Source organism: Mustelus asterias, unplaced genomic scaffold, assembly GCF_964213995.1.
Source record: "Mustelus asterias unplaced genomic scaffold, sMusAst1.hap1.1 HAP1_SCAFFOLD_1840, whole genome shotgun sequence".
Classification (NCBI taxonomy): domain Eukaryota; kingdom Metazoa; phylum Chordata; class Chondrichthyes; order Carcharhiniformes; family Triakidae; genus Mustelus; species Mustelus asterias.
The window spans coordinates 30938-58900 of record NW_027591785.1 but is presented as its reverse complement, the minus strand read 5'-3'; the positions used below and the strand labels follow the sequence as shown (position 1 = coordinate 58900).

Sequence of the window (27963 nt, the reverse complement as noted above, 5' to 3'; positions counted from 1 at the left end):
GTCAGAGGCTTTTTCCCCAGGGTGGAAGTGTCAATTACAAGGGGGCACAGGTTCAAGGTGAAAGGGGGAAAGTTTAAGGGAGATGTGCAGGGGGGAGGGTTTTCATACAGAGGGTGATGGGTGCCTGGAACACGCTGCCAATAGATGCACATGAGCAACATTTAATAGGCATCTGGATGGCTACAGGAACAGGGAGGGAATAGAGGGATCTGGACCGAGTAAGGGCAAAAGGTTTTGTTCTTAGTTTAGTTAGGGCTTCATGATCGGCACAGGCTTGGAGGGGCCGAAGGGCCTGTTCCTGTGCTGGACCGTTCTTTGGACATTGTTCAAAAGCAACAGACCAAGATTGAATCAGAATGGAATCTAATCGAGGGGTTCAGGGTGGTTTATATATAGAATAACAGATACCCGGCAGTGAGTTACAGACTGGAATCTAATCGAGGGGTTCGGGGTGGTTTATATATAGAATAACAGATACCTGGGAGTGAGTTACAGACTGGGATCTAATCGAGGGCTGCAGGGTGGTTTATATATAGAATAACAGATACCTGGGAGTGAATTACAGAATGGAATCTAATCGAGGGGTTCGGGGTGGTTTGTATATAGAATAACAGATACCCGGGAGTGAGTTACAGACTGGAATCTAATCGAGGGGTTCGGGATGGTTTATATATCGAATAACAGATACCCGGGAGTGAGTTACAGACTGGAATCTAATGGAGGGGTTCGGGATGGTTTATATATAGAATAACAGATACCCGGGAGTGAGTTACAGACTGGAATCTAATCGAGGGGTTCGGGATGGTTTATATATCGAATAACAGATACCCGGGAGTGAGTTACAGACTGGAATCTAATGGAGGGGTTCGGGGTGGTTTGTATATAGAATAACAGATATCCGGGAGTGAGTTACAGACTGGAATCTAATCGAGGGGTTTGGGGTGGTTTATATATAGAATAACAGATACCCGGGAGTGAGTTACAGATTAGAATCTAATCGAGGGGTTCGGGATGGTTTACATGTAGAATAACAGATACCCGGGAGTGAGTTACAGAGTGGAATCTAATCGAGGGGTTCGGGATGGTTTATATATCGAATAACAGATACCTGGGAGTGAGTTACAGAGTGGAATCTAATCGAGGGGTTCGGGGTGGTTTATATATAGAATAACAGATACCTGGGAGTGAGTTACAGAGTGGAATCTAATCGAGGGGTTCGGGGTGGTTTATATATAGAATAACAGATACCCGGGAGTGAGTTACAGACTGGAATCTAATTGAGGGGTCCGGGGTGGTTTATATATAGAATAACAGATACCCGGGAGTGAGTTACAGACTGGAATCTAATCGAGGGGTTCAGGGTGGATTATATATAGAATAACAGACACCCGGCAGTGAGTTACAGACTGGAATCTAATCGAGGGGTTAGGGGTGGTTTATATATAGAATAACAGATACCCGGGAGTGAGATACAGACTGGAATCTAATCGAGGGGTTCGGGATGGTTTATATATAGAATAACAGATACCCGGGAGTGAGATACAGACTGGAATCTAATTGAGGGGTCCGGGGTGGTTTATATATAGAATAACAGATACCCGGGAGTGAGTTACAGACTGGAATCTAATCGAGGGGTTCAGGGTGGATTATATATAGAATAACAGACACCCGGCAGTGAGTTACAGACTGGAATCTAATCGAGGGGTTAGGGGTGGTTTATATATAGAATAACAGATACCCGGGAGTGAGATACAGACTGGAATCTAATCGAGGGGTTCGGGATGGTTTATATATAGAATAACAGATACCCGGGAGTGAGATACAGACTGGAATCTAATCGAGGGGTTCGGGATGGTTTATATATAGAATAACAGATACCCGGGAGTGAGTTACAGACTGGAATCTAATCGAGGGGTTCAGTCTGTGGAACTCTATCCCCGGGAAGCAGGGGGAGTCTGGGTGATTGAATTCAAGTCAGAGTTGGATATATTTTTAATCGTCGAGGGAATTCAGGGATTATGAGGGGGGGCAGACAGGAGCAGGAATGATGTTATGATCACTATTTCCGTGAGAAGCATGTGAAGTCGTGGGGACGGGGATGGGGGGAGAGAGGGGATGGGGGGGAGTTGGGGATCGTGAGGAAGTGTTCTATTCCATGTCCTGACTCACCCAGCATCACAATGGATGGACAGGTGACCTGCCCATTACCGTGTCGCCATTTGTGGGAGCTTGCTGTGCACGAATTGGCTGCTAGATTTCCCCCATTAAGTGCACAGGGAGATCCCGAGGTTGGTCGTTCGGTGGCGGGGGTGGGGGGGGGCGGCGGTGGTACCGGTTTCAGGATGGGTCCTCACTCGGGTGCATGGCTGTTGGAAAATATTATAATTAAGTGTCAGTCAATGAGCCTCCTCTTCACTGGGCTTGCTACTTACGCAGTCCTGTCGACTCCATCCGGGACGCAGTGTTGACGGTGTCTCCAAACAGACAGTACCGCGGCATGGTTAGCCCCACCACCCCCGCCACACAGGGACCTGGAGACAGGAACACAACATTTTAAACATGGTTTCAATTGTCCCTCTTTTCTTTCACTGTTCCTTTTGTCTGCAGCCAATCAGTCACCTTCTCCAAATGTACGTCACACCGAGCGCATATAAATGAGCCATGTTATCACAGAAATCGGAAGCAGGAGGAGGCCATTCAGCCCCTCGAGGCTGCTCCACCATTCTTTTTGACCATGGCTGATCATCAAATTCAATATCCTGATCCTGCCTTCCCCTCATATCCCTTGATCCCTTTTGCCCCGAAGATTGATTCGTGGGTGGCACGGTGGCACAGCGGGTTAGCACTGCTGCCTCACAGCGCCAGGGATCCGGGTTCGATTCCCGGCTTGGGTCACTGTCTGTGCGGAGTCTGCACGTTCTCCCCGTGTCTGTGTGGGTTTCCTCCGGGTGCTCCGGTTTCCTCCCACAGTCCGAAAGACGTGCTGGTTAGGGTGCATTGGCCGTGCTAAATTCTCCCTCAGTGTTACCCGAACAGGCAGTGGAGTGTGGCGACTAGGGGATTTTCACAGTAACTTCATTGCGGTGTTAATGTTAGCCGACTTGTGACTAATAATTAAACTTTTATTCTTCAAATCACACAACATTTTGGCCTCAGCTATTTTCTGTGGGAGTGAATTCTACACATTCGCCACCCTCTGGGGGAAGAAACTTCTCCTCACCTCAGTCCTAAAAGGTTTACCCCTTATCCTCAAACTGTGACCCCTCGTTCTGGATTCCCTCACCATCGAGAACATTCTTTCTGAATCTACCCTGTCGAACCCTGTTAGAATTTTATAAGTTTCTATCAGATCCCCTTTCACTCTTCTAAACTCCAGTGAATATAATCCTAACTGATTTAGTCTCTCCTCATATGACAGACCTGCCATCCCAGGAATCAGCCTGGTAAACCTTCGCTGCGCTCCCTCTATAGCAAGGACATCCTTCCTCAGATCAGGATGTCTTTCCTCAGATGAAGACCTCCTTCCTCAGATGAAGACCTCCTTCCTCAGGTGAAGACCTCCTTCCTCAGGTAAAGACCTCCTTCCTCAGGTGAAGACCTCCTTCCTCAGATGAAGACCTCCTTCCTCAGATGAGGGCATCCTTCCTCAGCTCGACCGATTCTCTTCAACTCCTTGTTAGTGTAGCTATTGGCACACTCAGGATTGGTCAGGTCTGCTTTCCCCCTCGACCAGAGTCAAATTCCCAACCAGCTGAAACTGGTTCTCGCTCAGCAAGAGAAGCGGAACGGCCAACCTCTGGCATCCAAAATTCAAAAACGTTGCGTGCTAACTTCGTGCATTCATATAGTGCCTTCAATGTCGCGAAGTGTCGCCAGTGACTTCGCGGGAAGGTTGAACATCGAGCCCCACGAGGAGATGTTACGGCCCATCGCCAAAAACCTCGGTTCAAAGAGGTCGCTCTTGAAAACAGATCGGCATTTACATAGCGCCTTTCACCGTCCCAAAGCACAGAAACTGAACATTGGTGAAAAGGGGAGAAATGTCGAAGTTTTTCGTCTCGCACTCATCAGGACAATTGCAGGGACATCAAATTTCAAATCATCACAACAAAATTCGACACCGCAGGGGGAAAAGGATACTGACTGGCTGGGGATTCGACTCTGATTGGCCGAGGTGTTGCCATGGAGAAGGCAAAGCTAAAAATAATCCTGAGTGTGCTATTGGTTACACGAACAACCAACTGAAGACAATCGATCGAGTTCATAATGTGGCCCATTTATACATGCTCAAAGCAGCACACATCCGTACATCATACTTTGCAAACTAAAGGAATCTGTTCATCCTTCCGTCTGTTTTTTTTAATTCTCTGGGAGTTTGGGGTATTCTCAACGCAGTGCCTTGCCTCCTGTATGGGGACACCCACAGTACCACGGCAAAACCTCAAGGGCAACCTTCTGGTGCAAACGCACTAATCTCTCCCTCAATGTCAACAAAACGAAGGAGATTGTCATCGACTTCAGGAAGCGTAAAGGAGAACATGCCCCTGTCTACATCAACAGGGATGAAGTAGAAACGATCGAGAGCTTCAGGTTTTTAAGTGTCCAGATCACCAACAACCTGTCCTGGTCCCCCCCACGCCGACACTATAGTTAAGAAAGCCCCACCAACGCCTCTACTTTCTCAGAAGTCTAAGGAAATTTGGCATGTCAGCTACGACTCTCACCAACTTTTACAGATGCACCATAGAAAGCATTCTTTCTGGTTGTATCACAGCTTGGTCTGGCTCCTGCTCAGCCCAAGACCGCAAGGAACTACAAAAGGTCGTGAATGTAGCCCAATCCATCGCGCAAACCAGCCTCCCATCCATTGACTCTGTCTACGCTTCCTGCTGCCTCGGGAAAAGCCCAGTAAGGAGTCTAACAACACCAGGTTAAAGTCCAAAAGGTTTATTTGGTAGCAAAAGCCAGTAGCTTTATGAGCTCCAAAAGCAAGTGGCGTTTGCTACCAAATAAACCTGTTGGACTTTATCCTGGTGTTGTTAGACTCCGTACTGTGTTTACCCCAGTCCGACGCCGGCATCTCCACATCGGGAAAAGCAGCCAGCATAATTAAGGACCCCACACACCCCAGGACATTCTCTCTTCCACCTTCTTCTGTCGGGAAAAAGATACAAAAGTCTGAGGTCACGTACCAACCGACTCAAGAACAGCTACTTCCCTGCTGCCGTCAGACTTTTGAATGGACCTACCTCGCATTAACTTGATCTTTCTCTACACCCTAGCTGTAACTGTAACACTACATTCTGCACTCTCTCCTTTCCTTCTCTATGAACGGCATGCTTTGTCTGTATAGCACGCAAGAAACAATACTTTTCACTGTATCCCAATACATGTGACAATAATAAATCAAATCCTTCTCCCCTATGTACTCTATGAATGGTATGCTTTGTCTGTATAGCGCGCAAGAAACAATACTTTTCACTGTATCCCAATACATGTGACAATAATAAATCAAATCCTTCTCCCCTATGTACTCTATGAACGGTATGCTTTATCTGTATAGCGCGCAAGAAACAATAGTTTTCACTGTGTCCCAGTACACGTGACAATAATAAACCAGATTTGAGTGGGCACAGAGTACCTGAGTGCAGTCCAATCCGGATCCGGACTGGAAGATGAGGCATGTGCCTCATTTTGAACGTTCCAATGCTGCTGAGGATGTCCAGGGACATGTTGGAGATTTCCGCGGCGTGCTGGCTGCCGTTGCGAGTCGGGAGGCCGGATGCCACCATGTAAGCGTCTCCGATCGTCTCCACCTACAGGCACAGAATCCGAGGATGATACGGCGCAGGAGGAGGCCATTCTGCCCCCTTTGGTGGTGCTATCCCATTAATCCCACCCCCCACCTCCCCCTCCCCCCCAACCAACCCAACTCTCCCACCGTCAACCACCCTCCCAACCCAGTGCTTCCTCCCCAAGTGTTTATCCAATTCCCTCTTGCAAGTTGAATCTGCTTCGGCCGCCCTTTCAGGCAGCGCCTTCCAGATCACTCGCTGCCTAACTAAAATTCTCCTCACCTCCCCCCCTCTTCTCCTGATTCTCCTCAATCCCTGTCCCCCTCTGGTTACCGAGCCGCCTGGCACTGGCAAACAACTTCTCCCAAATTCTCAATCACGACCCTTCCCATCGAGCCTGCACCGACCACAATCCCACCCAGGCCCTATCCCCGTAACCCCACATATTTAGCCTGCTAATCCCTCTAACCTACACATTCCGTGACACTAAGGGGCAATTTAGCATGGCCAATCCACCTAACCCGCACATCTTTGGACACTAAGGGGCAATTTAGCATGGCCAATCCACCTAACCTACACATCTTTGGACACTAAGGGGCAATTTAGCATGGCCAATCCACCTAACCTGCACATCTTTGGACACTAAGGGGCAATTTAGCATGGCCAATCCACTTCACCTGCACATCATGATAAATTGACCCTAGTGTCGGGGGATTAGCAGGGTAAATAGTTGGGGTTACGGGAATAGGGTGGGAGTGTGCTTGGTGCAGACCCGATGGGCCGAATGGCCTCCTTCTGCTCTGTGGGAATCGTATTTGACACCGTCGGGAGAGCCGGTAGTGCCTTTTACAAAAAACCTGGTCTCCACCGAGTACTGGCGGGACCGGTGGAACATTCCTGGAGAGAATCCCGGTCTTCCTTGCGGCCAATTACCTTGTAGACGTCGTGTGAGCCAATGATGGCGTCGAACAAGGTGTAGAGGTCATTGAGCAAGTCGACCACCTCGATGGGGTCGCTTATCGCCGAGATGGTGGTGAACCCAATGATGTCACTGAAGTAGATTGTCACCTGGTCAAAATGTTCCGGCTCCACGGGCACCCCGGTCTTCAGGGCTTGGGCGACAGAGCTGGCAAAGCGAGAAAGGGACAAGATGTCAGCGATCGCCAGTCTCGGACTCACTCCCCATGTTTCAACTGGGAAATAGTGACGTACGCATCATCTTTTTATATTCACCCATCGGAGCGTGGGTGTCACTACCATTTATTACCCGTCCCTAATTACCCCTTCATTTTGGTTTGATTTGATTTGATTTATTATTGTCACATGTATTGGGATACAGTGAAAAGTATTGTTTCTTGCGCGCTATACAGACAAAGCATACCGTTCATAGAGAAGGAAAGGAGCGAGTGCAAAATGTAGTGTTACAGTCATAACTAGCGTGTAGAGAAAGATCAACTTAATGCGAGGTAGGTCCATTCAAAAGTCTGACAGCAGCAGGGAAGAAGCTGTTCTTGAGTCGGTTGGTGCGTGACCTCAGACTTTTGTATCTTTTTCCCGATGGAAGAAGGTGGAAGAGAGAATGTCCGGGGTGTGTGGGGTCCTTGATTATGCTGGTTCTTTTCCTGAGGCAGCGGGAAGTGTAGACAGAGTCAATGGATGGGAGGCTGGTTTGCGTGATGGATTGGGCTACATTCACGACCTTCAAGGTGAAGGGGGGGAGGTTTAACACAGATATCAGAAGGACATATTTCACACAGAGGGTCGTGGGGGCCTGGAATGGGTTGCCGGGCAAGGTGGTGGAGGCGGACACACTGGGAACGTTTAAGACTTATCTAGACAGCTATATGAACAGAGTGGGAATGGAGGGATACAAAAGAGTGGTCTAGTTTGGACCAGGGAGCGGCGCGGGCTAATTGTTCCTGGTTTCTCGTTTCAAGGCTTCATTCTATGATCATCTTGCTGGTGCCAGTACAGAGTGAGACTGCGGATAGTTGGGAACCTGTCTCGGGGGCAGGGAATTCATATGGTGTTCGTGGAAGTGGAAATGACTAGGGTTGGGAAGCATTTTGTGATCAGGGCCATTGTGATCTCCTGGACTCGTTTCGATCGCCTCAGGGGGTCGGAGAGGAATTTCCCAGATTTTTTTTCCCCATATTGGCCCTGGGGTTTTTCACTCTGGGTTTTCGCCTCTCCCTGGGGATCACATGGTCTGGAATGGGGGGGTGGGGGTGAGTTAATAGGTTGTGATGAACAAAGCATCGTAGCTGTGAGGGACAGCTCGGTGGATAGGATATTGGTATGTAGATAGGCTGGAAAATTGGGCGGGGATCCTGGATTCAGGATTCAATCCTGGACCGGGGAGCGGCGCGGGCTTGGAGGGCCGAAGGGCCTGTTCCTGTGCTGTATTGTTCTTTGTTCTTTGTTCTTTTATAGTTCCTTGCGGTCTTGGGCAGAGCAGGAGCCCAGACCAAGCTGTGATACAACCAGAAAGATTGCTTTCTATGGTGCATCTGTAAAAGTTGGTGAGAGTCGTAGCGGACATGCCAAATTTCCTTCGTCTCCTGAGAAAGTAGAGGCGTTGGTGGGGCTTTCTTAACTATAGTGTCGGCATGGGGGGGACCAGGACAGGTTGTTGGTGATCTGGACACTTAAAAACCTGAAGCTCTCGACCCTTTCTACTTCGTCCCCGTTGATGTAGACAGGGGCATGTTCTCCTTTACGCTTCCTGAAGTCGATGACAATCTCCTTCGTTTTGCTGACATTGAGGGAGAGATTATTGTTGCCGCACCAGTTCACCAGATTCTCTATCTCATTCCTGTACTCTGTCTCATCATTGTTTGAGATCCGACCCACTACGGTGGTGTCATCAGCAAACTTGAAAATTGAATTGGAGGGGAATTTGGCCGCACAGTCATAGATGTATAAGGAATATTGTCGGGGGATTCAGAATGTGGTGGGGAAAACCTGCCACCCCAGGAATCAGCCTGATAAACCTTCGCTGCACTCCCTCTATAGCAAGGACATCCTTCCTCAGATAAGGACACCAAAACTGCACACAATACTCCAGGTGTGGCCTCACCAGCGCCCTGTACGATTGCAGCAAAACATCCCTATCCCTATTCTCAAGTCCTCTCGCTATGAGCCGCCTTCTTGAACCCACTGCAGCCCACCTGGGGTAGGTACACCCACAGTGCTGTCAGGGAGGGTGTTCCAGGGTTTTGGGCACAGTGGCACAGTGATTAGCACTGCTGCCTCACAGCGCCAGGGACCTGGGTTCGATTCCCGGCTTGGGTCACTGTCTGTGTGGAGTCTGCGCGTTCTCCCCGTGTCTGCGTGGGTTTCCTCCGGGTGCTCCGGTTTCCTCCCACAGTCCGAAAGACGTGTTGGTTAGGGTGCATTGGCCATGCTAAATTCTCCCTCAGTGTTACCGGAACAGGCGCCGGAGTGTGGCGACTAGGGGATTTTCACAGTAACTTCATTGCAGTGTTAATGTAAGCCGACTTGTGACTAATAAATAAACTTTACTTTTCATGCATCAGTCGCTGAGAGTAAGCGCGCAGGTACAGCAGGCAGTAAAGAAGGCAAATGGTATGTTGGCCTCCATAGCGAGAGGACTTGAGTATAGGGATAGGGATGTTTTGCTGCAATTGTATAGGGCGTTGGTGAGACCGCACCTGGAGTATTGTGTGCAGTTTTGCTGTCCTTATCTGAGGAAGGATGTCCTTGCTATAGAGGGAGCGCAGCGAAGGTTCACCAGGCTGATTCCTGGGATGGCAGGTCTGTCATATGAGGAGAGAATACGTTAGTTAGGATTATATTCACTGGAGTTTCGAAGAGTGAGAGAGAATCCCATAGAAATTTATAAAATTCCAACAGGGTTAGACAGGGTCGATTCAGAAAGAATGTTCCCGGTGGTTGGGGGGAGTCCAGAACTAGGGGGTCACAGTTTGAGGATAAGGGGTAAACCTTTTAGGACTGAGGTGAGGAGAAATTTCTTCACCCAGAGGGTGGTGAATGTGTGGAATTCACTCCCACAGAAAGTAGTTGAGGCCAAAACATAGAAACATAGAAACCCTACAGCACAGAAAGAGGCCATTCGGCCCATCGAGTCTGCACCGACCACAATCCCACCCAGGCCCTACCCCCATACCCTACATATTTTACCCGCTAATCCCTCTAACCTACGCATCCCAGGACACTAAGGGGCAATTTTTAGCATGGCCAATCAACCTAACCCGCACATCTTTGGACCGTGGGAGGAAACCGGAGCACCCGAAGGAAACCCACGCAGACACGAGGAGAAGGTGCAGACTCCACACAGACAGTGGCCCAAGCCGGGAATCGAACCCGGGTCCCTGGCGCTGTGAAGCAGCAGTGCTAACGTTATGTGATTTCAAGAAGGAATTAGATATCGCTCTTGGGACTAAAGGGATTGAGGGATATGGGGGGGAGCGGGAGGGGGGAATCAGGATATTGAATTTGATGATCAGCCATGATCATAATGAATGGCGGAGCAGGCTCGAAGGGCCGAATGGCCTCCTCCTGTTTCTAGTTTATATTTTGACCCAGCGACAGGAAGGAACGGCAGAAGGGCGGCACGGTAGCACAGTGGTTAGCACTGCTGCTTCACAGCTCCAGGGTCCTGGGTTCGATTCCCGGCTCGGGTCACTGTCTGTGTGGAGTTTGCACATTCTCCTCGTGTCTGCGTGGGTTTCCTCCGGGTGCTCCGGTTTCCTCCCATAGTCCAAAGATGTGTGGGTTAGGTTGATTGGCCAGGTTAAAAAATTGCCCCTTAGAGTCCTGGGATGTGTAGGTTAGAGGGATTAGTGGGTAAAATATGTGGGGGTAGGGCCTGGGTGGGATTGTGGTCGGTGCAGACTCGATGGGCCGAATGGCCTCCTTCTGCACTGTAAGGTTTCTATGATTTCTATATATTTCCAAGTCGAGATGGTGAGTGGTTCGGAGGGGAACTTTCAGGTGGCGGTGTTCCCACGTGTCTACCGCCCTTGTCCTTCTAAATAGTGGAAGTCACGGGGATTGGAAAGTGCTGTCAAAGGGCGGATCTGATGAGTGAAGGGGGGGAATGTGGGCAACAGATTGGCCTCCGCGATGGACAACAAAGGATTGAGAGCCAATCAGCCGGAATTGGTTTTCGGACAAGTCTGGCCGGAGAACTAGGAGGCGCGCTCGACCACACGTACTCTAAAGTAACTGGTAATTAGAGTTTTTCTAACTTGCAAACAGAGCTTAGAAAAAGCACCACCCCGTGTAAGTGGAAACAGCTCTCTCTCTCTCTCTGTGAGTGCCACTATTCTAAGAGTTTACGTTTGTTATAAAAGGAGGGGTTGATCCCCCCCCCCCCGAGAACTAACCCCGAAACACCCAAAGTGGAGTACCTCACCTCATAATCTGTTAAAAAGTGTGTGCGAAGTGGTGTGACCTGCTCTTCAGCGCCTTCTAGTGGTGAAATACAAAATAAACCCCTGACACTCCCTATAAAATCAACACGTAACTATTTATTTATCTAAAGTAATTCGGTTCAGATAAATACAATTCCCACTCATTAACAAAATAGAATTTATTCACTCAAAATTACAACCAGGTTTGGTGTCTTCCGGAATATTCTGGGCCGTCTCTGTTGATTCTTGTGTCTGGAACGTCTGAGTTCTTTGGTACTTTTACTATCTTGATGGTGTTTTCTCTTCAGCTATGAGAACCAGCAAGTCTCTCTCTCTCTCTCTCTCTCCGTAACCCCACATATTTACCCGGCTAACCCCTTTAACCTACGCATCCCAGGACAGTAAGGGGCAATTTAGCATGGCCAATGCACCAAACCTACAAACCTTTGGACACTAAGGGGCAATTTAGCCTGGCCAATCCCCCTAACCGGCACATCTTTGGAGTGTGGGAGGAAACCGGAGCACCCGGAAGAAACCCATGCAGACACGAGGAGAATGTGCAAACTCAGGCTTACATTAACACTGCAATGAAGTTACTGTGAAAATCCCCTATTCGCCACACACTGGCGCCTGTTTGGGTAACACCGAGGGAGAATTTCAACATAGCCAATTCACCTAACTAGCGAGTCTTTGGACTGTGGGAGGAAACCGGAGAACCCGGAGAAAACACACGCAGACACGGGGAGAACGTGCAAACTCCACACAGACAAGCCGGGAATCGAACCCAGGTCCCTGGAGCTGTGAGGCAGCAGCGCTAACCACTGTGCCACCTCTATCCACTTTATCCAGACCTTTCAGTATTCTGTAAGTTTCAATGAGATTCCCCTGTGTTGCAGAGAGATAGGAGCAGGAGGAGGCCATTCGGCCCTTCGAGCCTGTTCCGCCATCCATCACGATCATGGCTGATCGTCCAACTCAACAGCCTAATCCTGCTTTCCCCCCATAACCTTTTACCCCATTCGCCCCGAGTGCTATATCCAGCCGCCTCTTGAATACATTCAATGTTTTGGCACCAACTGCTTCCTGTGGTAATGGATTCCACAATTACTTCCTGCGGTAATGAATTATCTCTGGCAGGTGGCAGCTGCTCTCTCCCTCTCTGTTCCAGTGCCCCCTTCTTTTATGCCCCTGATGACGGATCAATATTTCCCACAGTAGGATCGGTCCAAGGTATTCAAGACCACCAGACTTAAATTTAATAGGTTCTTGGTATCTCGGTGCCTGATTCAACTTGACTGGCTAAATGCAAAAGCCTGTTGGTCTTGGTTAAAAATGGCCGCTTGGCCGTTCAATAAAAACGTTTCAGTTTGGGTTCTCTGTGTACTTGCACTTTTAACCTCTAAGCGCTGAAAAAAAAAACACCACCTTTTAACGGGATCGCACAATGCTTCCTGTTCCAGCACTCCACAATTTCACAAACAATAAATTCTAACTTTCTACTTCTCAATTACTCGACCCGACTTGGCAACACGTCTGACACTCACGGTGGCAGCATCTGAGTCAGGAGTTGGTCAGTTTTCTGTTTCTCGATCTCCAGCTCCTCCGTCCTCTCCTTGATCAGGTCCTCCAGGTTGCTGGAGTACTGCTCCAGCATCCTCAGCATCGAGTCGATGATGTTAGTCTTCATCCCCTTGTTAATGTGTTTGAACTGGCCCCGGCGGAGAGAGGTGAAACAGAAAGGGAGGTCAGGTTCGGAATAGTGACGGAAAGAGAGACGTGCTGTCGAAGCTTTTCTACCCACACTCACCAGGACAAACACAAGAATGCCAAATTTCAGAGCCACGGCAACAACTTATACCGCGCAGGGGGCGGTAACGTTTGGTGTTTCCACATTGCCAGTCTTGACATCTCAAAGAGTAAAAAGCAATGAGGTGGAGCAGTGAAGCACTGCTTTTATAAGGCTCTGAGTCAGACCGCATTTGGAGTATTGGGAGCAGTTTTGGGCCCCGTATCTAAGGAAGGATGTGCCGGCCTTGGAAAGGGTCCAGAGGAGGTTCACGAGAATGATCCCGGGGATGAAAGACTTGACGTATGAGGACTCTGGGTCTGTACTCGATGGAGTTTATAAGGATGCGGGGGACGGCGGGGGTGGAATCACATTGAAACTTACAGAATACTGAAAGGCCTGGATAGAGGTGGCACGATGGCACAGTGGTTAGCGCTGCTGCCTCACAGCTCCGGGGACCAGGGTTCGATTCCCAGCTTGGGTCACTATCTGTGTGGACTCTGCAAGTTCTCCCCGTGGGTTTCCTCCGGGTGCTCCGGTTTCCTCCCACAGTCCGAAAGACGTGCTGGTTAGGGTGTGCTAAATTCTCCCTCAGTGTTACCCGAACAGGCGGCGGAGTGCGGCGACTAGGGGATTTTCACAGTAACTTCATTGCAGTGTGAATGTAAGCCTGAGTTTGCACATCCTTCCCATGTCTGCGTGGGTTTCCTCCGGGTGTTCCGATTTCCTCCCACACTCCAAAGATGTGCGGGTTAGGTGGATTGGCCGTGCTAAATTGCTCCTTACTGTCCCGGGATGCGTAGGTTAGAGGGATTAGCCGGGTAAATATGTGGGGTTATGGAGATAAGGCCTAGGTGGGATTGTTGTCGGTGCAGACTCGATGGGCCAAATGGCCTCTTTCTGCACTGTAGGGATTCTATGATTCAACGAGTGGACGTGGGGGAAGATGTTCCCATTAGTTGAAGAGACTGGGATCCGAGGGCACAGCCTCAGAGTAAAGGGACCCTTTAGAACCGAGATGAGGAGGAATTTCTTCAGCCAGAGGGTGGTGAATGTGTGGAACTCTTTGCCATAGGAGGCTGCGGAGGCCGGGTCATTGAGTGTCTTTAAGACAGAGATAGATAGGTTCCAAATTGGTGAGGGGGTCAAAGGTTATGGGGAAAAGTCTGGAAAATGGGGTTGAGAAACTTGTCAGTCGTGTCTGAATGGCGGAGCAGACTCGATGGGCCGAATGGCCTCATTCTGCTCCTGCATCTTATGGTCTTGTAGACGGAGGCTCCCGAAGCCGGGGCGGCACGGTAGCGCAATGCTTAGCACTGCTGCTTCACAGCTCCAGGGTCCCGGGTTCGATTCCCGGCTTGGGTCACTGTCTGTGTGGAGTTTGCACATTCTCCTCGTGTCTGCGTGGGTTTCCTCCGGGTGCTCCGGTTTCCTCCCACAGTCCAAAGATGTGCGGGTTAGGTTAATTGGCCAGGTTAAAAATTGCCCCTTAGAATCCTAAGATGCGTAGGTTAGAGGGATTAGTGGGTAAATATATGGGGGTAGGGCCTGGGTGGGATTGTGGTCGGTGCAGACTCGATGGGCCGAATGGCCTCCTTCTGCACTGTAGGGTTTCTATGATTTCTATGAGGGAGGCAGTGCTGACCTGGTCAAAGATTTGATTGAAGTTTGGCCGCCTCTCAGGCTGCTCACTCCAGCATTTTTTCATGATCTGGATGCACTCCATGGGCGCCAGGTCCGATGAGACGCAAGGTCGACACAGAGGTGGGGGTTTCTGTACTTTCCTGATGATCTCTGCAATGGAATTTGAGAGAATTGCGGGGAATAAAAGACCTCCAGGCCCTTGAGAAAATGGAAATGTGGCCATCACTCCCCTCTCTCCCCTGCTAAGTGAAAAGCCTGCAGTCGAGGAATCTTGGCAGTCCCGTTCTCAACACCAACCCCCCTCCATCCCACCCACCCTCGTACCCCTCCAAGTTTATTTACCTCAATCCCCCGTCCAATTTCCTTCCAGAATCATTCCTTGCCCCCCCCCCTCCTGGGCAGCGAGTTCCGGGTCTTACCACTCGCTGTGTTAAAAAATAAGTTCTTCCACACATCCCACCCCACGTCATGCCTCCCCCCCACCCCACCCCCATCCATGTCCCCATCAGCTAATGGTGCTTCTCCCCAGATTAAGGGCATAAATCTAGATCACCGACACGTTATGGCAGATGGAGTTCAATCCAGATAAATGCAAAGTGATGCATTTTGGTAGAACGAACGTAGGGAGGAGCTATACGATAAATGGCAGAACCATAAAGGGTGTAGATACGCAGAGGGACCTGGGTGTGCAAGTCCACAGATCCTTGAAGGTGACGTCACAGGCGGAGAAGATGGTGAAGAAGGCATATGGCATGCTTGCCTTTATAGGACGGGGCATAGAGTATAAAAGTTGGGGTCTGATGTTGCGGTTGTATAGAACATTGGTTCGGCCGCATTTGGAATACTGCGCCCAGTTCTGGTCGCCACACTACCAGAAGGACGTGGAGGCTTTAGAGAGAGTACAGAGGAGGTTTACCAGGATGTTGCCTGGTATGGAGGGGCTTAGTTATGAGGAGAGATTGGGTAAACTGGGGTTGTTCTCCCTGGAAAGACGGAGGATGAGGGGAGACTTAATAGAGGTGTATAAAATTATGAAAGGCATAGATAGGGTGAATGGTGGGAAGCTTTTCCCCAGGTCGGTGGTGACGTTCACAAGGGGTCATAGGTTCAAGGTGAGGCGGGGGGAGGTTTAACACGGATATCAGAAGGACGTATTTTACGCAGAGGGTGGTGGGGGCCTGGAATGCGCTGCCGGGCAAGGTGGTGGAGGCGGACACACTGGGAACGTTTAAGACTTATCTAGATAGCCACATGAACGGAGTGGGAATGGAGGGATACAAAAGAATGGTCTAGTTTGGACCAGGGAGTGGCGCGGGCTTGGAGGGCCGAAGGGCCTGTTCCTGTGCTGTATTGTTCTTTGTTCTTTGTTGTTCTTTGGTATTGTGGGTGTACCTTGCGGAGAGAGTTCCAACATGGCGTAAGGAGGCGCCCGCATTATCAACTCCTGCATGATGATCGCGAAACTATAGACATCTCCGCGAAAACTCCCCTTCTGCTCCAGTTTTGAATCTCGAAGAAGCTCCGGGGCCGTCCACAGCCGATCTGACGGCAACAAATAAAACCAGGAATTAGGAGAGGATGGGAGATTCCCATCGGAAAACCACAGGAATTCTCCGCACCTTCACACAGGCCCGTTCGTGTGTGTGTTGTCCCCCTGTATCAACAGGCCACGGGGGAACGTAACAAGATTGCGTCAAACACGTCGACACAAAGCAGCCAATCTGAATTCCTACTCTCAGAGGCAGAGAGGAAAAGATCAGGGACGCAGACACTTAACACACTGACGTCAAATTGCTACCGTCACCTGTGGCTCCGTAGGTAGCACACAATGAACAGTAGCATGCTAGGACAGAGGACCACAGGGACCTTGGGGTGCGTGTCCAGAGATCCCTGAAGGCAGCAGGACAGGTCATAGAGTTATAGGGTCACAGAGGTTTACAGCATGGAAACAGGCCCTTCGGCCCAACTTGTCCATACCGCCTTTTTTTTAAACCCTGAAGCTAATCCCAATTGCCTGCATTTGGCCCATATCCCTCTATACCCATCTTACCCATGTAACTATCTAAATGCTTTTTAAAAGACAAAATTGTACCCGCCTCTACTACTACCTCTGGCAGCTCGTTCCAGACACTCACACCCTCTGTGTGAAAAGATTGCCCCTCTGGGCACTTTTGTATCTCTCCCCTCTCACCTTAAACCTATGCCCTTGAGTTTTAGACTCTCCTACCTTTGGGAAAAGATATCGACTATCTAGCTGATCTGTGCCCCTCATTATTTTATAGACCTCTATAGGATCACCCCTCAGCCTCCGACGCTCCAGAGAAAAAAAGTCCCAGTCTATCCAGCCTCTCCTTATAACTCAAACCATCAAGTCCCGGTAGCATCCGAGTAAATCTCTCTGCACTCTTTCTAGTTTAATAATATCCTTTCTATAATAGGGTGACCAGAACTGTACACATTATTCCAAGTGCGGCCGTACCAATATCTTGTACAACTTCAACAAGACGTCCCAACTCCTGTGTTCAATGTTCTGACCAATGAAACCAAGCATGCCGAATGCCTTCTTCACCACTCTGTCCACCTGTGACTCCACTTTCAAGGAAGAAGGTATATAAGGTGGCCAAGAAGGCATATGGGATACTTGCCTTTATTAGCCAAGGTATAGAATATAAGAGAAGGGAGGTGATGATGGAGCTGTATAAAACGCTGGTTAGGCCACAGCTAGAGTACTGTGTGCCGTTCTGGTCACCACACTATAGGGAGGATGTGATTGCACTGGAGAGGGAGCGGAGGAGATTCACCAGGATGCTGCCTGGGATGGAGCGTTCCAGCTACAGAGAGAGGCTGGTTAGACTGGGGGTTGTTTTCCTTGGAGCAGAGAAGACGGAGGAAGGACCTGATCAAGGTCTGCAAAATTAGGAGGGACAGAGATAGGGTGGATAGGAAGGAACTTTTCCCCTTTGTAGAGGGGTCAGTAACCAGGGGCCAGAGGTTTAAGGTAAGGGGACAGGGGATTTAGAGGAGATTTGAGGAATTTATGTGTGACACGGTGGTTTGCACTGCTACCCCACAGCGCCAGGGACCCGCGTTCGATTCCTGGCTTGGGTCACTGTCTGTGCGGAGTCTACACGTTCTCCCCGTGTCTGCGTGGGTTTCCGCCAGGTGCTCCGGTTTCCTCCCACAGTCCGAAAGACGTGCTGGTTAGGGTGCATTGGCCGTGTTAAGTTCTCCCTCAGTGTCACCCGAACAGGCGCCGGAGTGTGTGGCGACTAGGGGATTTTCACAGTAACTTCACTGCAGTGTTAATGTAAGCCGACTTGTGACACTAATAAATAAACTTTAGGAGAAACTTTTTCACCCAGAGGGTGGTGGGGAATCTGGGACTTGCTGCCGGAAAGGGTGGGAGAGGCAAGAACTCTCACAACAATCAGGAAGTGTTTAGATGAGCACTTGAAACGCATACCAGGCTATGGAGTGAGCGCTGGAAAATGGGGTTGGAATGGATAGGTGCTTGGTGACCAGCACAGACATGATGGGCCGAAGGGCCTCATTCTGTGCTGTAAAACTCTAGGACCTCTGAACTAGATCGTTGTGGGTTCGAACCCCACTCGAGACTCCAGAGTTTAGTCCAAGCCAACACTCCCAACGCAGTACTGAGGGAGTGCTGCACTGCCAGAGGTGCCGACTTTGCATTCCTGTGACCAAAGCCCACCAGGGCTTGGTTCATCGTTGTGTGGCCAGTGTGAAGTTGCCAAGGCACGGTATCAGGCGGCTAACAGCGACGGTTTAAGTCTTACCTTCTGCGCTTGGCTCCAGACAGGCGACATTTTGAACCTCCAGCAAGTCGTTGCAACCGTAATCAGTCACCTTCAGCACAAACCGGCCGTCAACCACGCAGTTTCGGGATTTCAATCGCCCGTGAACCAGGTCCCGATGGTGCAAGAACTTCATGCCCTGTCAAACAGAGCGGATTCAGCGTGAATCCCAGAGCATCCCGACTGTTATTCCCCCCTCCCCACTGTCAAACTGTTCCAGAGCGTGAGCCACATTGCTTAGCCACACAAACTACAAAGTGAGACGGGCTGTCAAAGTTTTCTGTCTGGCACTCATCAGGTCAAATGCAAGAACGCCAAATTTCAAACCCTCACGACAATTGGCAATTCTGGAGAAAAGGGAGCTGATGCAAGTCAATTCCGATTGGCCGTCGTGTTGCCGTGGAGAAAGGCACGGGAACCACAGGCTCCCCAAGCTCCCGTGTAATTCAAAAAAGGCGCTAGGCTGAGACATATTTTTATTTGCAGAGAAAGAGCCCCTAAGTATGAATGTGTCACTTTGAGTAAGTATAAATGAGCCACGTCACAATTCAACTGGCTATAAGAACATAAGAACTAGGAGCAGGAGGAGGCCATCTGGCCCCTCGAGCCTGCTCCGCCATTCAATAAGATCATGGCTGATCTTTTTGTGGACTCAGCTCCACAAACCCGCCCGCTCACCATAACCCTTAACTCCTTTACTGTTCAAAAATCTATCTATCCTTGCCTTAAAAACATTCAATGAGGTCGCCTCAACTGCTTCACTGGGCAGGGAATTCCACAGATTCACAACCCTTTGTGTGAAGAAGTTCCTCCTCAACTCAGTCCTAAATCTGCTCCCCCTTATTTTGAGGCCATGCCCCCCTAGTTCTAGTTTCACCCCCCCAGTGGAAACAACTTCCCTGCTTCTATCTTATCTATTCCCTTCATATTTTTTTATGTTTGTCTAAGATTTCCCTCATTCTTCTGAATTCCAATGAGTATAGCCCCAGTCTACTCAGTCTCTCCTCAAAAGCCAACCCTCTCAACTCCGGAATCAACCGAGTGAATCTCCTCTGCACCCCCTCCAGTGCCAGTACATCCTTTCTCAAGTAACGAGACCAAAACTGTACACAGTACTCCAGGTGTGGCCTCACCAGTACCTTATACAGCTGCAACATAACCTTGCTGTTTTTAAACTCCATCCCTCCAGCAATGAAGGACAAAATTCCATTTGCCTTCTTAATTACCTGCTGCAAACCAACTCCTTGTGATCCTTGTCCAAGGACGCCCAGGTCCCTCTGCACAGCTGCATGCTGCAATTTTTTACCATTTAGAAGGCTGAGGGGGGATCTTATAGAGACCTATACGCTAATGAAGGGGCTGGATAGGGTAGAGGTGGAGAGATTCTTTCCACTTAGAAAGGAAGCTAGAACTAGAGGGCACAGCCTCAAAATAAAGGGGGGTCAGTTTAGGACAGAGTTGAGGAGGAACTTCTTCTCTCAGAGGGTGGTGAATCTCTGGAATTCACTGAAGTGGTGGAGGCTACCTTGTTGAATATGTTTAAATCACGGATAGATGGATTCCTGATTGGTAAGGGGATTAGGGGTTATGGGGATCAGGCGGGTAAGTGGAACTGATCCACTCCAGATTAGCCATGAATGGCGGGGCAGGCTCGAGGGGCTAGATGGCCTACTCCTGCTCCTCTTATGTTCTTATGTAAACAACAGTCCATTTTGCTGTTATTCCTACCAAAATGGATGACCTCACATTTACCAACATTGTACTCCATCTTGAATTAGTTGCTAGTGTACCTTTTGGCAGACTCAGCAATGCTCAGCAATTAAGTTACGCCAGCCATGGCGGGCAGCTCTGTCAGGAAGGATGGAAGAGGCTTATTATCAGACAACGCCTCCTGGAAGGTCAGCGGTTGTGTGTTCAGGAAAGAGACTAGTCTAACCTTATGTCAGTTTCACAAACACTCCACACTCTTGGCCACAGGATGAAGCAAAGATAAGTCACCATGACAAATACAAAAAAAAACAAGATATGGTGACATATTACGCTAATGAAGGAGACGGTTTTCTATTGGATAAGAAAGGGCAAAAAGCTATGCTATGATTGGTGGACTACATATGCAAATTAAGGGTTAGAAAGTTGCTCGTTTCTCATTTGCTGCAATTAATTATAACTGCGAATTATCTGCCTGAATCGACAGAACATCAGAGTGAAGTACACTGTGTTTATTCTCCAAGTAATAAAAGCTTGGGAGATTAAGTACTCACCGTACTCAACAGATGCTCAGTCTCAGAATCAAGTCAGACAGACTACTTTGTAACGTCTGTAAATGTGGGGTGCTTAAAATTTTTTCTCACATCACTTTTGGCTTTCCTCACAGTCACCTTAAATTGGTACAATCCCCAGGTTCTCAATCCTTCCACCAATGGGAACTGTTTAGTTTAGTTTATTTATTGTTAGTCACAAGTAAGGCTTACATTAACACTGCAATGAAGTTACTGTGACAATCCCCCAGTCGCCACACACTCCGGCGCCTGTTCGGGTAACACTGAGGGAGAATTTAGCACGGCCAATGCACCCTAACCAGCACGTCTTTCGGAGGAAACCGGAGCACCCGGAGGAAACCCACGCAGACACGGGGAGAATGTGCAGACTCCGCACAGACGGTGACCCCAAGCCGGGAATCGAACCCGGGTCCCTGGCGCTGTGAGGCAGCAGTGCTAACCACTTCCTCTCTCTTTGCTCTCTCTCCAAACTCCTCCCTCATCACACCTCCCTTTAAAGGGGGGGGCCCTCAATCGAAAGGGAGAATCTAGCGAACAGGCATTCATTTACCTTAATCAGGTCCAGGAGGAGAGAAGACTTGAACATCCAGTCAAGTTTCATGTCCTCGTTTGTGATGAGGTCCTCCAGGCTCCCCCTGGAGCAATGCTCAGAGACGATGGCGAAGATTCCAGAGTCGTGGAAAAGTCCCAGGAACGGATTCACATTTTCGTGTCTCATCTCCTGGACCTGGAATGGTCAGTTCGATCTCTCGTTACGGCGTAGTGTTCACAGGCCATTCTGCCCGACTGGACCTTACTATTGTTAATGCTCCATGCGACCCGCCCCACACCCTTCCCCCTTCACCCTAACCCACCAACACAATCCTCCCTCGCCGTGAGTTCCTCCGTAAATAAACCGTCACTTTGATCTCCCCCCGTGGGAGCAAGTCCCACATTCTACCCCACTCCCATTGGGAGCAAGTCCCACATTCTCCCCCACTCCCCGTGGGAGCAAGTCCCACATTCTACCCCACTCCCCGTGGGAGTGAGTCCCACATTCTCCCCCACTCCCCATGGGAGTGAGTCCCACATTCTCCCCACTCCCCCGTGGGAGCGAGTCCCACATTCTCCCCACTCCCCGTGGGAGTGAGTCCCACATTCTCCCAACTCCCCGTGGGAGCGAGTCCCACATTCTCCCAACTCCCCATGGGAGCGAGTCCCACATTCTCCCCCACTCCCCATGGGAGCAAGTCCCACATTCTCCCCACTCCCCGTGGAAGCGAGTCCCACATTTTCCCCCACTCACCGTGGGAGTGAGTCCCACATTCTCCCTATTCCCCGTGGGAGCGACTCCCACATTCTCCCCCATTCCCTGTGGGAGCGAGTCCCACATTCTCCCCACTCCCCGTGGGAGCGAGTCCCTCATTCTCCCCACTCTCCGGGGGAGTGAGTCCCACATTCTCCCCCATTCCGTGTGGGAGCGAGTCCCACATTCTCCCCACTCCCCGTGGGAGCGAGTCCCACATTCTCCCCACTGCCTGTGGGAGCGAGACCCACATTCTCCCCACTCCCCGTGGGAGCGAGTCCCACATTCTCCCCACTCCCTGTGGGAGCGAGTCCCACATTCTCCCCACTCCTGGTGAGAGCGAGTCCCACATTCTCCCCCACTCCCCGTTGGAGCGAGTCCCATATTCTCCCCACTCCCCATGGGAGTGAGTCCCACATTCTCCCGCATTCCCCGTGGGAGCGAGTCCCACATTCTCCCCACTTCCTGTGAGAACAAGAGAGATGGAAAAATCAGAGATGGAGGGAGAGAGAGGGATTGGAGATGGAGGGAGTGAGGGATTGGAGATGTAGACGGAGAGAGAGAGAGAGAGGGATTGGAGGTGGACAGGGGGAGAGGGATTGGAGATGGAGATGAGGAGAGAGAGAGAGAGATTGGAGACGGAGGTGGAGAGAGAGAAGGATTGGAGACGGAGATGGAGAGAGAGAGAGAGAGGGACTGGAGATGGAGATGAGGGGAGAGAGAGAGCGAGGGATTGGAGATGGAGATGGAGAGAGAGAGAGATTGGAGATGGACAGGGAGAGAGGGATTGGAGATGGAGATGAGGAGAGAGAGAGAGGGATTGGAGACGGAGATGGAGAAAGAGAGAGGGATTGGGGACAGAGATGGAGAGAGAGAGAGAGAGATTGGAGATGAACAGGGAGAGAGGGATTGGAGATGGAGATGGAGAGAGAGAGAGGGATTGGAGACGGAGATGGAGAAAGAGAAAGGGATTGGGGACGGCGATGGAGAGAGAGAGAGGGACTGGAGACTGATGTACAAACACAGCGATGATCTCCAGTGGGGAGGTTGGTGTTGTGGACTGTTTGCTGAGCTCTCTGGGACAGCGAGGACGGAGCAGTAAGTGGAACTGACCCCTTCCTCATTCTAGAACATGTTTAATTTCTCTCCGGGATGGAGGAAGGTTTGGAATAACTCACCTTAGTGAATATAGCTTTAGTGGAAGATTTAATCTCGGTGAATTTTCCATTTCTCATCTTCTTCATCCAAACCCAGTCTCCCTGTGAGAAACCGATAGAATCCAAAATAACTCCACCATTCAGCCCACTGTGCACTCAGTACATCGTGCTGCCCACCCTGCCCCCTCTACCCCACTCTGCCCCCTCCACCCCACTCTGCCCCCTCCGGCCCACCCTGCCCCCTCCACCCCAACCTGCCCCCTCCGGCCCACTCTGCCCCCTCCAGCCCACCCTGCCCCCCCCCACTCTGCCCCCTCCAGCCCACCCTGCCCCCCCCCCACTCTGCCCCTCCAGCCCACCCTGCCCCCTCCGGCCCACCCTGCCCCCTCCACCCCACCCTGCCCCCTCCGGCCCACCCTGCCCCCTCCACCCCACCCTGCCCCCCCCCACCCTGCCCCCTCCGGCCCACCCTGCCCCCCCCCACTCTGCCCCCTCCGGCCCACCCTGCCCCCCCCCACTCTGCCCCCTCCGGCCCACCCTGCCCCCTCCGGCCCACCCTGCCCACTCCCCCCCCCCCCACTCCGGCCCACTCCCCCCCCCCCCCACTCCGTCCCACTCCCCCCCCCCCATTCCGGCCCACTCCCCCCCCCCCCCACTCCGTCCCACTCCCCCCCCCCCCACTCCGGCCCACTCCCCCCCCCTTCCCACTCCGGCCCACTCCCCCCCCCTTCCCACTCCGGCCCACTCCCCCCCCTCCCACACCGGCCCACTCCCCCCCCCACTCCGGCCCACCCTGCCCCCTCGGGCCCACTCTGCCCCCTCCGGCCCACTCCCCCCCCCCCACTCTGCCCCCCCCCCCCACTCCGGCCCACTCCCCCCCCCCACTCTGGCCCCCCCCCCCTCACTCCGGCCCACTCTCCCCCCCCCCCCCCCCCCCACTCTGCCTCCTCCAGCCCACTCTGGCCCACTACAGCCCCCTCCGGCCCCCTCCGGCCCCCTCCGGCCCACTGCAGCCCACTCCCCCATTCCATAAGATCCTGGTTGATCTAATATGGGCGGCACGGCGGCACGGTGGTTAGCGCTGCTGCCTCACAGCGCCAGGGACCCCGGCTCAATTCCCGGCTTGGGTCACTGTCTGTGTGGAGTCTGCACGTTCTCCCCGTGTCTGCGTGGGTTTCCTCCGGGTGCTCCGGTTTCCTCCCACAGTCTGAAAGACGTGCTGGTTAGGGTGCATTGGCCGTGCTAAATTCTCCCTCAGTGTTACCCGAACAAGCGCCGGAGTGCGGCGACTAGGGGATTGTCACAGTAACTTCATTGCAGTGTTAACGTAAGCCGACTTGTGACACTAATAAATAAACTTAAACTTCACCCTCAACGCCACATTCCTGCCACCGCTCCCCCATAACCTTTCACCCCCCCCCCCCTTACTAATTAAGAATCTATCGACCTCTGCCTCAAAGGTAGTCCCGGACTCTGCCTCAAGCTGCTTTTCAGAAAGAAACTCCAAATTCTCACCACCCTCCAGAGAGAGAAAACTGTTTCCCTTCCCTCTGCCTTCAATGGGCACCTCTTTATCATAAGAACATAAGAACTAGGAGCAGGAGTAGGCCATCTGGCCCCTCGGGCCTGCTCCGCCATTCAATAAGATCATGGCTGATCTTTTCATGGACTCAGCTCCACTTACCCGCCCGCTCACCATAACCCTTAATTCCTTTACTGTTCAAAAATCTATCTATCCTTGCCTTAAAAACATTCAATGAGGTAGCCTCAACTGCTTCACTGGGCAGGGAATCCCACAGATTCACAACCCTTTGGATGAAGAAGTTCCTCCTCAACTCAGTCCTAAATCTGCTCCCCCTTACTTTGAGGCCATGCCCCCTAGTTCTAGTTTCACCCGCCAGTGGAAACAACTTCCCTGCTTCTATCTTGTCTATTCCCTTCATAATCTTGTATGTTTCTATAAGATCTCCCCTCATTCTTCTGCATTCCAATGAGTATAGACCCAGTCTACTCAGTCTCTTCTCATAAGTCAACCCTCTCAACTCTGGAATCAACCTAGTGAATCTCCTCTGCGACCCCTCCAGTGCCAGTATATCCTTTCTCAAGTCGGGAGACCAAGACTGTAGGCAGTAGTCCAGGTGTGGCCTCACCAGCACCTTATCCCTAAACAGTCGTGCAGGAATTAATGAATTTGCATTTATCTAGCACCTTTCCTGACTTCAGGACACCTGAAGCTCCTCGGAGCAAATGTAGTCCATTTTCTGAATTTATAAAGAACAAAGTCACAGTTATAAAGAACAAAGACCAGTACAGCACAGGAACAGGCCCTTCGGCCCTCCAAGCCTGCACCCACCATGTTGCCCCACTCAACTAAAATCCCCTACCCTTCCGGGGACCATATCCCTCTATTCACATCCTATTCATGTATTTGTCCAGACGCCCCCTTAACACTCACTATCTTAACTGCTTCCACTTCCTCCCCCGGCAGCGAGTTCCAGGCACCCACCACCCTCTGTGTAACAAAATCTGCCTCGTACATCTCCTTTAAACCTTGCCCCTCGCACCTTAAAGCTACGCCCTCTGATAATTGACTCTTCCACCCTGGGAAAAAGCTTCTGACTGTCCAAGGAACAGGCCCTTCGGCCCCTCCAAGCCTGTGCCAATCATGATGCCCTGACTAAACTAAAAACAGAATCTTCTGCCCTTACTCGGTCCGTATCCCTCTATTCCCTCCCTCTTCAGGTAGCCATCCAGATGTCACTTAAATGTGTCTGCTTCCACCACCTCCTCTGGCAGCGCGTTCCAGGCACTCTCTGCGTGAAAACACCCCTCCCCGCACATCTCCCCTAAACCTTCCCCCTCTCACCTTGTGCCCCCTTGTAACTGACACTTCTACCCTGGGGAAAAAGCCTCTGACTCTGACACCCTGTCTGTGCCTCTCATCATATTGTAGACCTCTATCAGGTCTCCCCTCAGCCTCCATCTTTCCAGTGAAAACAATCTGTTTATTCAACCTTCCCCCATAGCCGACACCCTCGATAATGCGGGAAGAGAAATTATTTGGGTTTATACTTCTTCGTTCTTGGGATGTGGGCGTCGCTGGCTGGGCCCAGAATTCATTGCCCATCCCTAATTGCCCCTTGAATAGGTGGTGGGTGAGCCACCTTCCTGAACCACTACAGTCAATGTGGGGTAGGTACACCCACGGCGCTGTTTTAGGGGGCTTTTCACAGGGGCAGTTACGAATCAACCACATCGGCTGTGGGTCTGGAGTCACATGTAGGCCAGACAGGGTAAGGACGGCAGATTTCAGGTACACAGGTCACTGAAAGTGGCAACGCAGGTGGAGAAGGTAGTCAAGAAGGCATACGGCATGCTTGCCTTCATCGGCCGGGGCATTGAGTTTAAAAATTGGCAAGTCATGTTGCAGCTTTATAGAACCTTAGTTAGGCCGCACTTGGAATATAGTGTTCAATTCTGGTCGCCACACTACCAGAAGGATGTGGAGGCTTTGGAGAGGGTACAGAAAAGATTTACCAGGATGTTGCCTGGTATGGAGGGCATTAGCTATGAGGAGAGATTGGAGAAACTTGGTTTGTACTCACTGAAGCGACAGAGGTTGAGGGGAGACCTGATAGAAGTCTACAAGATTATGAGAGGCATGGACAGAGTGGATAGTCAGAATCCTTTTCCCAGGGTGGAAGAGTCAATTACTAGGGGGCACAGGTTTAAGGTGCGAGGGGCAAGGTTTAAAGGAGATGTACGAGGCAAGTTTTTTACACAGAGAGTGGTGGGTGCTTGGAACTCGTTGCCGGGGGAGGGAGTGGAGGCAGATACGATAGTGACTTTTAAGGGGCGTCTTGACAAATGCATGAATAGGACGGGAATAGAGGGATACGGTCCCTGGGAGGGTAGGGGGTTTTAGTTCAGTCGGGTAGTATGGTCGGTGCAGACTTGGAGGGCCGAAGGGCCTGTTCCTGTGCTGTACTGTTCTTTGTTCTTTCCTCCCAGGGTGGGTTTTATAACAACGGGGTATCTTTGCGATAATTATCAATCAGGCCAGCATTTGATTCCAAATTTATTAATCAATTGAATTAAAACTTCGCCCTCCCTCAGCCGCCGTGGTGGGATTTGAACCTGTGTCTCTGGAGCATTAGACCAGGCCTCAGAGCTGCCTCTGAGAGTTACTTATCGGAACGAATTCCACTGGTTTCAACATCATCGTCCTGAGGGAGAAGGGGGGGGGGGAAGTTACCTCGTAGATGGCCACATTGCTGCTCTCTGGAGTGGCGACCATGAGGCTTCTGCCCGAAGCAGAGTGTTTGGGGGTCTTGATGCTTTTCATGTCCAAGACGCTCCTCCCCAGGACGGACATTTCATTCTCACTGTTCAGCCTCTGAAAGCGGACATCGGAACAATGACGTAAGAATCTCTCCGAGTGGGAAAAGGCCCTCGGGCCTAGTCAACCCTGACCCTTCACTCTGCACTGACCCCTGACCCTTTACACTGCACTGACCCCTGACCCTTCACTCAGCACTGACCCCTGACCCCGCCACACTGCCTTTCGACTGACGCACCACTTCATCCTTTGTCTTTCCCGAGTATGGGGGCCGTTGTGAACTGTGAGGAGAGTGATAGACATCAGGAGGATGCAGACAGGCCAGTGGAATGGGTGGGCAAGTGGCAGATGCAGTTTAATGCATATCCTGACCCCCCCAATCCCCCCCCCCCCCTTATCTCTTGATCCCTTTAGCTCCAAGAGTTATATCTAATTTCTTCTTGAAATCACACAACGTTTTGCCT

The 27963-nt window shown here is 51.0% G+C and overlaps 1 protein-coding gene across 1 annotated transcript in view; it reads right to left on the bottom strand.

Annotated features, from left to right (window-relative positions):
• The window catches only part of LOC144488752 (retinal guanylyl cyclase 2-like), a 48819-nt gene that overhangs the window by 5754 nt on the left and 15102 nt on the right, over positions 1-27963 (bottom strand). Inside the window, exons 6-15 of the mRNA XM_078206852.1 lie at positions 27416-27556; positions 23182-23262; positions 21269-21445; positions 18422-18578; positions 16017-16166; positions 14626-14774; positions 12739-12902; positions 6729-6921; positions 5642-5816; positions 2433-2531 (exon numbers count right to left, since the gene is read on the bottom strand). Of these exons, the coding sequence (XP_078062978.1) occupies positions 2433-2531; positions 5642-5816; positions 6729-6921; positions 12739-12902; positions 14626-14774; positions 16017-16166; positions 18422-18578; positions 21269-21445; positions 23182-23262; positions 27416-27556 (1486 nt within the window). The remainder of the gene's footprint in view (positions 1-2432; positions 2532-5641; positions 5817-6728; positions 6922-12738; positions 12903-14625; positions 14775-16016; positions 16167-18421; positions 18579-21268; positions 21446-23181; positions 23263-27415; positions 27557-27963) is intronic.